This window comes from Scardinius erythrophthalmus, assembly GCF_964197995.2.
Source record: "Scardinius erythrophthalmus genome assembly, chromosome: 11".
Classification (NCBI taxonomy): Eukaryota; Metazoa; Chordata; class Actinopteri; order Cypriniformes; family Leuciscidae; genus Scardinius; species Scardinius erythrophthalmus.
The window spans coordinates 2,614,296-2,628,408 of record NC_138231.1 but is presented as its reverse complement, the minus strand read 5'-3'; the positions used below and the strand labels follow the sequence as shown (position 1 = coordinate 2,628,408).

Sequence of the window (14,113 nt, the reverse complement as noted above, 5' to 3'; positions counted from 1 at the left end):
GCAGCATTTAGCAATAGGTAAATCACAGACAATATTGGGGGGAAATGGTTACCGTTATTATTTTTTATTTTAGTACAGGTTTCAGACAGCGTTCAAAACACGGTGACGTAGGCGGGGTCTTCCGTTAGATCCGGTCTGGATTCTCTCGGTAAGGACTGTGTGACCGGAGTAAATAATACTATGGCGAAGGCTTAGCTCTCATGTCACGCTGCTTGGAAACAAAAAACTGTGATAGAAGAGATACAATATAAATAAATATAGTTAATCACAAATAAAAATAGATTTAGATGTTAAAGGCTGTTTTAGTCCTACCAATGTCACGTTGTATCATTAATATTAATGAACTAAGCCTTCAGCATAGTAGCGCACTTAACAACGGTCCAATCAGGTGTGCTTGCTGGCCGAACGTCACGCTGGCTCATTAATATTCATATGACAGGTTCTCTTCTCGCCGTAGTAGGATCCGTGAATTTGCTCCCGTTAACGGTTGATTCCAGTCCGCGTATTTTTACGTGGACTTCACGGCATTGCGTCACGTTGATGAATTTGAAGTGATGCTGCCGAGAGGCGCATCCATCGCCCGCTTATGATAAACAAATCTGCGCTAGTCGCTGTCATTCGCGCGGAAATCACGAGCGTTGCCGAAGGATTACCGGGATTTTAAAGGGGGGATATATTGAAGAATATACCGAATTAGCAAAGTGTCTTATATCAGCTGGTGTATGTGTGTACATACACACACGCGCGCGCGCGCTCATACTCAGGTGGGCCAACGGTTTTTGCGCGTGTGGTCTCGCGCACTGGACGGTTTGCGCGGCTCGGCATGATCGGTAATGCACGCGCTCTTCCGTTCGGTATCCGCACCATCCCGGGGTGTGACCGATAGACACGGATCCGTCATGGCGGGTCCCGCATTCACGGGAGCGCACGGGACCTGGATCACATCTCGGTTACGGGAGGACGCATCATCTTCTTCATCATTATCATCGTCATCGTCCGCAGAGAAACCGCGCAAACGGAGAGCCTTTAACCTGGTCCGGCTACGGCAGCCCACCGCCCCCGGTAACAACAACACTCCGTTTGTGATCTCCGGTCATATCAAGCACATCTGCAGTAACTGCAGCCGCGGGAACGACATCCGGGACGGTGAGTGATGATGATGATGGCGATGCCTCGTATAACGGGCCAAAACTGTTTTTTAATCTTGTTTATGTTGGCCTGTTTAATCCTTAACTAGTTAAAGGGACCGTTCATCCACACATGAAAATCCTGACATCATCAAGTTTCTTACTTCTGTTAGACACTAAGGAAGATATTTTACAGAATGTTTGGGTAACTGTTATATATATATATATATATATATACCCAAACATTCTGTAAAATATCTTCCTTAGTGTCTAACAGAAGTAAGAAACTTGATGATGTCAGGATTTTCATGTGTATATATATAGGCTATATATATATACAGTATATATCAGGGTGTCCGCGGGGTTGTAAAAGGTATTAAAAGGTAGTAAATTCAACTTAAGAATTGAATTTAACCCTAACCCTAACCCTATATATATATATATATATATATATATATATATATATATATATATATACATTTAATTTTTTAGCAGATGCTTTTACCCAAAGCAACTTACAAATGAGAAGACAACAATATGTAAGTGCTGTGACCCTTCCCAGTTTAGTCTAAGGCAGTGTGTTTTTTGTTTTTATTTATTATTAAATCGCTATAGAGTAGAAGAGAAGAAAAAAACGTGTTAGTATTAATGGATCGAGTTTTAATTACATGCTTGATTAGTGATTATATATTAAATGTACTTTATTTGTGTTACACAAGCAAGCGGCAACATTCTAATCTGAAAAATTAAGCCTACCCGGAAGTGCGAAAAACTGCAATACATCGAAAATCCGCTAGGGCGAGGTCCCAAAAGGGAGCAAATGTCCATTATAGCCCCCATGTTAAAATTTCCGTTTTCACAGCATAAATTCATGTTTTTATAGGTTGGTCCCATGGACTTTTATTGTATTTTTCGATAGGTTCCGAGTGCCTGACAACCATGAGGGCTGTGAATTTTTTTCTAACTCGTTAGTTTAGATCTTATAGAGAGTTAAGTCCCGCCCCTCCGCTTCCGGCTCATGGGACCTTACTTCGGAAAAAATATGTATGGAAGTCAATGGCGAGAGACAACTTATCTTTTTATTCCGTCTGATCTGTGCCCTGAATTACACATATGATGTTTGTCAATGTAAAAGATAATTATGAAAGTCAAGAAAGTCGCAGTTTGTCATAAAACAGAAGAGTAACATTTAGTTTTATGTGAAAATCGCTCATTGAACTACATCTCTCGTCTCGCACTATGTACGTAACAAGATCCGTTGCTCGTATGTGTGCAGTCTGGTACAAAACACTCAGGCATGACGGCGTAACGTTACGATTATAACGTAAGACTATAGAAACAGACAGACGTTAGCTTCAGTAAAGTTAGCTTCATTCATTGAGAGAAAAGGTATGACGTCACATGTGCGCCTTCTGGGTTTGTAGTCTCTGTAATTACGTATTTTCACAGTCTTATACCTCAGCAGTTTTACATCAAGCTGCGACTTTCTTGACTTTAAAATGTATCTTTTAAATTGATAAACATCATATGTGTAATTCAGAGCACAATTCAAACGAGATCAACATATTTGTTGTCTCGCGCCATTGACTACCATACAATATTTTTCCGAAGTAAGGTCCCATGGTGGTCTACCGGAAGGGGAGGGACTTAGGCTCTCTATTTAGATATAAAATGTATGACAAATAAGGGCGTGGTTAACTTTGATTGACAGCTTGATTGACAGCTGATAACGAGCATAGGCTGCGCCAAGGAGAATGACAACATAAGAAGCGCCATTTTTTTAAGTCAAGTCAAGTCAACTTTATTTATATAGCGCTTTTCACAATACAGATTGTATCAAAGCAGCTTCACAGTATTAAATAAAATAGTACATCAGTGTTTGTTTCTGGTGTAAAACATCCACGTTTGGTAATGCAGATCAATAGCACTGGTGAATCGATTAATCAAATTAAGTATCCCCAACTGAGCAAGCCAAAGGCAACAGTGGCAAGGAACCGAAAAACTCCATCAGGTGACCTAATGGAGAAAAAAAAAACCTTGGGAGAACCCAGGCTCAGTCGGGGGCCAGTTCTCCTCTGGCGTTTATGAAGTAGAGACCGGATTTAACTGTAAGATTAAAATATTATATGAATGCCTGGCTGAAGAGATGCGTCTTTAATCTAGTTTTAAACTGGGAGAGCGAATCTGAGCAACGAACAGTATCCGGAAGACTATTCCAGAGTTTTGGTGCTAAATGTGAAAATGCTCTCCCTCCTTTGGTGGATCTGGATATCCTAGGTATGACCAGAAGCCTCGAATTTAGTGATCTTAAAGAGCGCGATGGATTATAGGGCGATAGAAGATCCGTTAAATAAACTGGAGCTAAGCCGTTTAGGGCTTTATAAGTCAGTAGCAATACCTTGTAATTAATACGGAACTTTATAGGTAACCAATGTAGTGATGATAAAATTGGTGTTATATGGTCAAACTTTCTTGATCTAGTAAGAACTTTTACACAGTTGAAATATAATACTACTGTTTCTGTATCATGAAATGTAGTTTTAAGAGTTTTTCAGGCGAGAATGTAGTTGTTTAAAGCTCAAATCTGTGGTTTATTTAAAGATTTATGAAAATTGTATCCAGTTGTGAGATCCAGCGATGACCGGGCGCTCGGCGCTCATGTACCCCGCCTGGAACAGCCTTTCCTCGGCTAGTCGTTCTGAGGTTTGCCGCGGACTCTGGCGTCTCTGTAGTGGTTAAACATGAGATATAATTCGTCTTGTGTATATCTAACGGGTGATTTTTGGTCTCGTGAATCTATAATTTGTTCCCTGGCCAATCGTTTTGGCTGAGGGGAAGTTTCATAACTTTATAAGTATTTAACTTTACCGTTGTATGGTTAGACTAGAGCGGTGATGTTTGACTGAATTGTTTGCTTTATTTGTATAGCTTCTTGTACCTTTAACTTATACTTTTATAATGGCTAATATTGATAAAACTGAAATTTAACAAAAAGAGACTGGGTTGAGTTTTGTCATTTTAAATTTTAATACAACGAATATGATCTGTAATGTTGTTTACTGCAAAATCTGTTGTTTAGTACAAATGCACATATTGCCTGGACCATATTAAAATGTTTAATGTTTTTATATTATATTTAAAATGAAAAGAGGCAGGTTTGTGTTTTATATATATATTTTTTTTTTTTTCATAAATAGGCAAACGTTATGTGCAGTGAATATAATCAATACGCGTTGCCTGAACCACATTTGTGTGGCTATAATGTTTAAGATTTCTTTAAATGAAAACGAAAAGAGTTAGTATGGTGTTTTATAACATATTTCGTTGCCTAAAATATACAGAGATAACCAGAGTAGCAGAGCGAGCTGAGTGACGCGCGCTGCGTCAGAAGGTGGGCGGGGTTAGGATTTCCCAAGATTTTCCAAGATGGCGCCGCCCATACCCCCCATAAACGGCTTCAAACCCGTTCTTCAGAAAGTCTATGGGTGACGTCACAGACGCAGTTGCAGAGGTTTGACAGTGAAGCTGGAAGGAGAGAGCATTACAATAGTCCAGTCTGGAGAGAACAAGAGCTTGGACCAGGAGTTGTGTAGCTCCGATAGGAAGGGCCTGATCCTCCTCATGTTGTATAAGGCAAGTCTTCAGGACTGGGTAGTTCGTGGTCTGTGAAGTTTAACCTCAAGGTTCCTGGCTGTCCTGAAAGGAGTTATGGATGATGAACATATTGCTGAATGGAGAAATTGTGAGGTTATGGTGTCTGTCAGACAGGCTGAGATGCGATCAGCTCCCGTCGGATCATCTGTCTGGAATGAGAGGTAGAGTTGTGTGTCGTCAGCAGTGATGGGAAAAACCATGTTTCTGAATGACAGATCCTAGTGATGTCATGTAGATGCAGAAGAGAAGCGGTCCCAGCACTGAGCCCTGAGGCACTCCAGTACTGCAGTAGATGTTGGGTCTTTGGGCCCTTTCACACTTACCTTGTTTGGTCCGGATTTTCTGAATTTTCAGTTTGATCCGAATCAAAATCACAGGTGTGAACCCTCCCCCGGACCACAATCCGGAGCAAACAGACCAAATTTGGTCAGATGAAAAGAGGTAGTCTTGGTCCGGATCAGGCCATCCTTAAAAATATTTTGGTTTGCAGTAACAGCAAAAAAAAGGGTCGGTAGGTAGGTCTATTTTTTATTTTTTTTTCAAGATTCAATGAAAAAAAAAAATTGGTCATGATGATTACATAGGTATGAATTTAAACTAATTTGCATATCGTGACGTCACTGACTGGGTCAGAATCAAGAAAGAAGCCACTAGATATCAACTAAAGTGGATTTTCAGAGGGAAACAAATAAATTAAATTGACTTTAGAATTCACAAAATGACAGTTAATTGCATTAACATGCAATGTAATACCTATATGAAAAAAAACATGTTAATGTGTTACATTAACAATGCATCTCTATTTAGTTTTTCACCGATGTCTAGGGGCTGTTTACACCAGGCCACTTCATGCGTTTTCTCAGATCGGATTGATGTCTGATTTATCAAAACGAATCAATTTACACCTGGTTACATGTATTTTTTTGCGGATATAAATCCGATCTTCAATTCCCGCTATATGCAGATTTAATGGAGTGCACGTCACCGAAAGCAACAGTTACGAGATGCATTATTTTATTGATCATCAGCTAAAATTTCTGAATCAAAGCCCGCAATAAGAGAAAGCGGAAACAGCCCTGGTAGATCATTTCGTTTCTTTACATTTAATAAAGATGATTGTGTGTTAAGCGTCAGCGACTTACTTTCACTTTGATTTGCGATAGTTTGCACATTGGCTTGATGAATAGATGCTCAGCTTCTCATCTGCGGTGATGTGTGTTCCAGTAGCGTCGTCATATCTGACTATAACATTACATAGCCTATAACACGCTCTCACATATTTATTTTTTAATAAACCATATTCAACAACATATAAAAATGAAATAATCTTTAGAGTAATTTGATAAAGCCGCAGCCATCATTACCAAGTGCGAACCATTGACAGTGAATGAAACGAAGCGAACTTCGCTGCCTGCAGGCCGTAGTGTGACATGCGTAAACCAATGGTGTAAACATAATCATAGATGACGAGCCACAGGTTTTTATTTAAAAGAAAGATCGTAGCTTATGTTTGTATGTAGGTCTAGGCAATTTATATTCACAATACTTAATAACTAATATTATTTTATTGCATTTGTATTAGTTGTTTGAAGAGTAAAAAAAATAAAAATAAATCGGTCGGTCTTAACGCAAGTCTACAACCGGCAAGTCGGTTGGACTAAAAGGAAAAATAATAATTATTTTTCTGTTGTAAATATAATTTACATATTTTTTCTTTGACATATTTAAATCTGCATATTTGTGATATTTACCCAGAGAACATTTATTTTTACCTTTTATAAAGGGTATTTCCACCCCTAATCATACCACCCTCATACCACCCTTGCTTTATCTTTTATTTCAAATTCTTTAATTTGATCAATAATTATTATTAGAATAATATTAGAATAATAAATATAATTATATGAATAATAAAGACACTATAAGGCTGTTACCAATCAGATTAAATAATTTACTCTGAAAAAAAAATACAACTGCATTAAATAATGTTACAAGATTGTCTTAAATCTATTTTTTTTTTATATACAAAAAAGAAATGTTGGGGGGAAAATGATATGAAACTGAACCGCCAGTAGGTGGCGACAGGTGAACGTCTTAATGAGTGAGTCATTGAGTCATTCATTCAACCGATTCGTTCAAACGGCTGATTCGTTCAGGAATGAGGCAGTTGTTTATGAGTGAGTCATTGAATATTTCACTCAACCGATTCGTTCAAAACACTGAATGATTCAGAAATGAAACATGACTCAGTGTTACTGTGAGACGCGAAACAGCAGTCTTGGTCGTGTAATGTTGCTTAACTATATCATATGTTATAAATATAAATTTTTTGTTTCTTTGTGTGTGTTGCGCTCATTTGTTTCGATTTCTCCCGAGCGGCTGCGTGAACAAGCAACCTCATCACTGCATTATACACTATCAATCGCCAGTTAGGGCCTACATTAAATGTATAAAGTCAGAGTCAATCTCGTGTTTCGGTGTTTTCCTAGTTATTTTTTGTTATTGCCGTTTTAATCAGGCCACTTGTCCGGTCAGACAAGTAAAATTCTCTTTCACTCGCCCCTTTAAAAATCCGCTTGTCCCAGACAAGCATAAATGTCGAGCCCTGTATAATGTTTTTCAGCTTTCAGTATTTCCATAAATTATACAGCTGCAACTTCATAAACATTTGTTTACAATTAACATTTAAGTTTATAATTTTAATTCCTTGCACTTTTGACAATTTACATTTTAGCGGCATCTAGTGGTGATGTTGTGAATTGCACCCAACAGAAGTTACGCTGGCCGACAGGAAGTGATGTCGTCGTCTGAGACAGCAGAGAGCAGCAGTTAAACAATGAGGTTTCTTTACAAAGATAAATTAAGAAATGATGTTTACTTAATTATTCAGTAAAACGATATGTTATTGCGAATATTATTAGTGCACGAATATTAATCTTTGCACGAAGAACAACATAGTGACGAATCACGTTTGTTCGTTCAGGGCTCCTGTAGAAACATGTCGGCACAAAATGGCCATTTCAATGTAAGGACCCGTGGTGTATACAGAAATGCAAACGAAATTCAAAAACATAATGGTTCATGAAGTAAGGTCTTTATACACCTCTGAAAACATTGTTATATGATATTGCTTTTTTGTCAACAGATCCTCCTAAATATTACACAGTGCACCTTTAATTGGTTACCTGACCATACGCAGCGGAAAATTATAATAGATATACATACATACAAATGTATATTTAATATGTAAAATAATTTAATTAAATTAAATATTAAATATAATATAATAAAGAATTTCAACATTTTATATAATAAATGTAAGAATTATGTATATTTTTTTTATATTAAAAATATATTTTTTGTAATAAGTACAAGGGTTTCATGTTTATTGCATTATTTTAGTGTCACATGTTACCCTGATGATGCTTTGTTATAGTGTGCACCATTTAAATATGTAGTATATATATATAATACACAGTACATATATTTTTTTCTCAGTATCGATAATTTCTTACGTTATTACACTATGTCACTAACATAAGAATGTCAAGTGTGAACTAATATGCTGGCATTGAACTTTTAAAAGGCAAATCCACGTTTTATTGTTGGTTGTTTTTGTCTGTTGTTTCATGTTCTTGTATTCTGCGTTGTTGGTTATGCGTGATGACCCACATTCATCGGTCAGATGTGGAGCTGAAGTGAATGTTCAGCAGTAAAACCCTTCTGGAGAAACAAGCATCATTCTTTCCTTTTACCTTCTGCCTGTTTTAATGCGCCTCAAGCCTATTTTTACCGCGCCGTCACCGACAGCCGGTGGAGAAAGCATCCAGAATGCTTCCAGTTTTCCCAGAGGAAGTTTCCAGTGATTTCAGTGCAGGAGCCCTTTTTGTTTGTGAATTAAGCTTTTATATAACTTCTATAAATATATACTTCTTAAATTTATATATAACACTGCCGTTCATAATTTTGGGATCGGTACGATTTTTTATGTTTTTAAAAGAAGTCTCGTCTGCTCATCCAAGTCTGCAATTATTTGATAAAAAATACAATTAAAAAAAATGTAATACTGTTAAATATTAAAATCGCTGTTTTCTATGTGAATATACAATAAAGTGTAATTTATTCCTGTGATCAAAGTTGAATTTTCAGCATCATTACTCCAGTCTTCAGTGTCACATGATCCTTCAGAAATCATTCTAATATGATGATTTGATTATTTTATAAATAGAAAGTTCAAAAGAACAGCATTTATCTGAAATAGAAAGGGGGGGGGATAAAATAAATTCATACTTTTATTCATCAAGGATGTATTAAATGGGTCAAAAGTGACCGTAAAGACATTTTAATGGTGCAAAAGATTTTATTTCAAATAAATGCTGTTCTTTTGGGGAAAAAAATCATGTTTAATTTTTGTATTTTAATTAGATTAAAAAAAAATTTTTACATGACTGTTTTCAAGATTGATAGCAATGATAAATGTTTCTTGAGCATCAAATCCTCATATTAGAATGATTTCTGAAGGATCATGTGACACTGAAGACTGGAGTAATGATGCTGAAAATTATAATCGTGATTATATATTTATGTATTTATATTATATATTATATACGGGAGACAGTCGTCTCCCCCTTCATCTAAGAAAATTAATGTTCTTTAAACTATTTGATTTGAGTCACCTAATGGAAAAGGTAATAAAAAAGGTCTGAAAACTTCAGCGTAATCCTATACGTGTGACACAAACTGGGAAGAAGGGGGAAAATCCCGAAGATAGTTGCATGAGTTTTTCCAATTACTTGATCCTAAAGGTATTTGGCCGTGACATTTATTACGCAATTATTCACTTACTCTCTAATCCATCTAAATTCTTTTGGCTCGTTTACTTGATTTATGAGCTTGACTTTTTAATTGCAGCTTCTGGAAATTGTTAGTGTAATCCTGCCAGTTTTATAGATTTGGTTTGTAGATTGACTTGTTAAGGGAATAATTCACCCAAAACTGAAAGTTGTCTTCATTTACTCGCCCTCATGTTGTTTTAAACTTGTGGAAGTTTCTACTTTATTGAACACAAGATTTGTTTTTTGTTTTCATGCAATGAAAGTGGTTATTTTTACTCCTAAAAAGCACCATAAAAGTGGTTCTGTTGACATACGGTAGCTTAGACATCTTTGACAGGGTTTGTACAAAGTGCTTAAAGTGCTTGAACTTTACTTTTTTGAAATGCAAGTCCTGAAAACCCTTAAGAACAGCCATATTTCAGAAAAGACACTTGAAAAGTGCTTGAATTATTGAAAGACAATATATATCAAATTAGTGTTTAATTTTATTGGTAAAACAATCTTTTCACACAAAATGAATGCTGCAGTCCGTCTAATACAGTTATAGAGCCATTTCACATGGTTATAAGATATAAATATCTAAATAAAAGTATATGTTACAGCTTTCATTCTTCTGGTCAATCATATATTCATGGAAATAAATCAGTTTAAATAAGGAAAGCGATAAAAGTTTGGTTAAAAAATGGTTAAAGTTTCCACAGTCATTGCATCTCCTGCACTTTATTATTTGTACCATTTTGTTTTATTAGTTTATTTTTATGTATCTACTTACCTTTTTTTTTACAATTGAAAAGATAATAAAGATATTGTTTGAGAAGTGAGATCTCAGTCCTTGAAAACCAAGAAAGTAGTGCTTCTGAAAGTCCTGGAATCTCTGGGAAACAGTTCGGAAAACTATGACGGCAAATTATGGCAGTATTTTCATATTTGTGTCTTACTCCTTCAAAGCGTGTTTGTGTGTGTGTGTGTTCAGCAGAGGGTGCGGAGCGTCTGGCGGCGATGCGCTCGGATTCGCTGGTTCCCGGGACACACACACCGCCCATCCGCAGACGGAGCAAACTGGCCAGTCTAGGGCGACTCTTCAAACCCTGGAAATGGAGGAAGAAAAAGAGCGACAAGTTCAAACAGACGTCTGCAGGTTCGTCTTCTGCCCGAAGATGTGTTCGTTTATACACTAGCGCTCAAACGTGTGGAATGATTCATTTTTTATTGTTGCAGAAAGATGTCACTTATGCTCACCAACCTGCATTTATTTGATTAAAAATAAAGGTTGCTGCTTAATGTTTTTGTGAAAACCGTGATACATTTTATTTTTCAGGATTCTTTGATGTTCAAAAGAACAGCATTTATTTGAAACACAATCTTTTGTAACAATGTAAATGTCTTTATTGCCACTTTTGATAAATTTAAAGGTGCAGTCTGTAAGAATGACAACTAGTGGTGGAAATAGGAACTGTAGTCGAATTCAAAATATCGGAGATCGTCGTTTCTCCCGCCTCCTCAGACTCGACACTCACACGGGTCGCCAGATTGAGACACGCAACATGCAGTATCACAGACCAAAACAATAACACACATTCCAGCCTGGAAACACACATTTCAAAGTAAAATAACTGGCTGTAGAAGTGTTTTACAGAGAAACGAGTGTGTGAACTTAGCATGTTTCCTCAATATATGGTATATTATGGTATTTTTATGCTTTAGTAGAGTGAAAAAGTTACATACAGCACCTTTAATGCATCCTTGCTGAATTCAAGTATCAATTTTAGTGCTGTCAGTTAAACGCGTTATTAACGGCGTTAACGCAAACTCATTTTAACAGCATACATTTTTTTATCACGAGATTAACGTTATTTTTGGCCTAGCAAACTTTGTCGTTTTTTTTTTTTTTTTCACATGCTGTTGCAATAACTAGTAACATTAGAAAAACTACAACACCACACCGAATCTAGCTAGACCGGAAACAAAACAACAGGCACGCCGTACACACTCGGCGCCGAAACTCCCGCTTCACTGCTGCTCACGCGACGCTCCTACTGGGCGTCGTCTACTACAGTTCATATAGCTCACTCTGTTTAACGGATCAAGTCATGAATGGGTCGAAATGAAAGCTGTAGGCTACTCCTTATAACCACGGATTAATCGAAACGTTTTAGCTGCGTTTGCCTAGTATTGTTCATTGTTCGCACCGTATTGTCTGTATTTGTTCTGTGATCTACGTTAGCAAAAAAATTATAATAATAAAAATAAATAAATAAATTGAAAGAAAGAAATGCTTAATATTTTCTTTTACTGTATTAAAACTAAGATAAAGGAATCAAATCTCCAGTGGTTTAAAGTGATTTGATGAATTGGACTTATACTGTTATTCCACATTAACTGGCCTATAGCCTACCTTTCTTCCACATTCCAGAAATGTAAATTACTCTAACATTTTATTCTTAAGATTGACACTGAAAAATCTTAACTCATTAGAATTGGGAAGCTTTTGTTGTCCATCTTCAAGTAAAATAAAAATATATAATATAATGTTCACAGTCCAAATAAAAAAAATGTTATTATTCAAAATGTGAAAATATGGACTTAAAATATGGTTCTTCGTCTCAAGGCTTTATTTAGAATAGATAAAAATTTGCGATTAATTGCGAGTTAACTATGACATTAATGCGATTAATCGTGGTTAAATATTTTAAACGTTTGACAGCACTAATCAGTTTCCTTTTTCCTTTGTTTAAAAAAATCATTATTTACTTCAAACTTTTCGATGATAGTTATCAGAATTTGCACAAAAATATGAAGCAGCACAACTGTATTCAACATTGGTAATAATAAGAAAAGGATCATGTGACACTGGAGTAATGATGCTGAAAATTCAGCTTTGATCACAGGAATAAATTACACTTTACTATATATTCACATAGAAAACAGTTATTTTATATTGTAATAATATTTCACAATTTTTACTTTTGATCAAATAAAAGCAGGCTTGGTGAGCAGAAGAGACTCTTTCAAAAACATTCAAACGTTAGTGTGAGTGGTTTTGTGAATGCTTCGCAGTGCTGGAGAGGAAGATGTCGACACGTCAGAGCAGAGAAGAGCTCATCAAGAGAGGCGTGCTGAAGGAAGTGTATGAGAAAGGTACGGGTCTACATCACACACACTCATAATCAATGCAATTGGCAGTGACATCACGTTTATGACACTCTAAGGGCCCTGTCTTGCACCCAGCGCAATTTACTTTGTACAGTGACGCATGTATCATTCCTATTTTGCACCCGACGCACAGCGGACTTTTCCCTCCACAGACACACGTCAGTAAATTAGGGAATGAACTTGCGCTCCCGGGGGCGGTTCAGCGAAAAGAGGAGGCGTGTTCCGGCGCAAACGTTCCCTGGTGCTATTTTGCAGTTTCAGAAAACAATTCCGCCACTGACCAGGAGAAACCTCGTCTAAAGTCAGTGGTGTGTTGCGCATGTTATTCAGACGCTATTTTAAGGGCGCATGCTTGGCCATAATGTAGCGTGTGCTCAACGCACACACACTTTGCTTCTCTCATCTACACACAGACGCAGCAGTTTTCATTTTTGCAAACCATACATTATTACAAGGAACAATATTACCACACGAGGGAAATCATTGTTGTGTCCATGAAGATGTAAAAAAATAGGCATAAATCTAGCTTACACATTTACCCAAATGATCATACGCCTGTTTAACCGAAGCTAATCTGGGTGTGTTTCTCCGTCCCCAATGTCACTTCTCTGTGTTTTACGGCCCTGACGAGAACGTCGGTCTCCTCGGCTGTGAACCGCTCCTGGCAAATCCGCCGTTATAATAGCAATCCGCCATGGAACAAGCGCGCCTGCTCTTAAAGGGAATGTGAGATGACGCTCTGATTGGTTTATTTCACGTTACGCCCAAACCACACCTATGAGTAATGAAGCAACTTCAGACCAACACATTTTAGATTTGCGAGACCCGCACACAAAGTTACTTGCGTTTCGCATTTGATACTTGCGTTTCAGATCGTTAAAATAGGGCCCTAGGTGAGACTAGCCGCGTTTCCGTTACCCTTCAAATTGGCAAATTAAAATTGCGAATTGAATTACGCCCAAACACACATCAATTTCGCAAAAACTCCCATTCATCGCAAAAAAGTTTTTTACGCTCGCATCATGAGGAGGTTTTTCAGGCAATTTGAAAAAATAACTATTTCGCAAAACTGCAATGGAAACAGTTTTTGTGCATTCACAGGTCACCTGACGTAGATGATGAGGTGTGTTTGGGCAGAAGACGAGACAGTTCTTTATTAAATTCATTTAAGACAAATGAATTACAGGAATACTGGATTCTAAACCTCAAATAAATGCCACAATCAAGAGCTTGAAGCAGAAATGAGTGCGAAACACCCAGAAACTCCTCATATGTGCCGCTCAAGTATAAGGGTCTTTCCTTACCATTAATGCTTGAATAACACACATACGTCTCCTTCCATTA

At 37.1% G+C, this 14,113-nt stretch overlaps 1 protein-coding gene across 1 annotated transcript in view; it reads left to right on the top strand.

Annotated features, from left to right (window-relative positions):
- The first annotated feature begins 773 nt into the window (after positions 1–773).
- The window catches only part of phactr1 (phosphatase and actin regulator 1), a 24,256-nt gene continuing 10,916 nt past the window's right edge, over positions 774–14,113 (top strand). Inside the window, exons 1-3 of the mRNA XM_081379613.1 lie at positions 774–1,146; positions 10,593–10,754; positions 12,674–12,754. Coding sequence (XP_081235739.1) covers positions 834–1,146; positions 10,593–10,754; positions 12,674–12,754 — 556 coding nt within the window. The 5' untranslated portion in view covers positions 774–833. The remainder of the gene's footprint in view (positions 1,147–10,592; positions 10,755–12,673; positions 12,755–14,113) is intronic.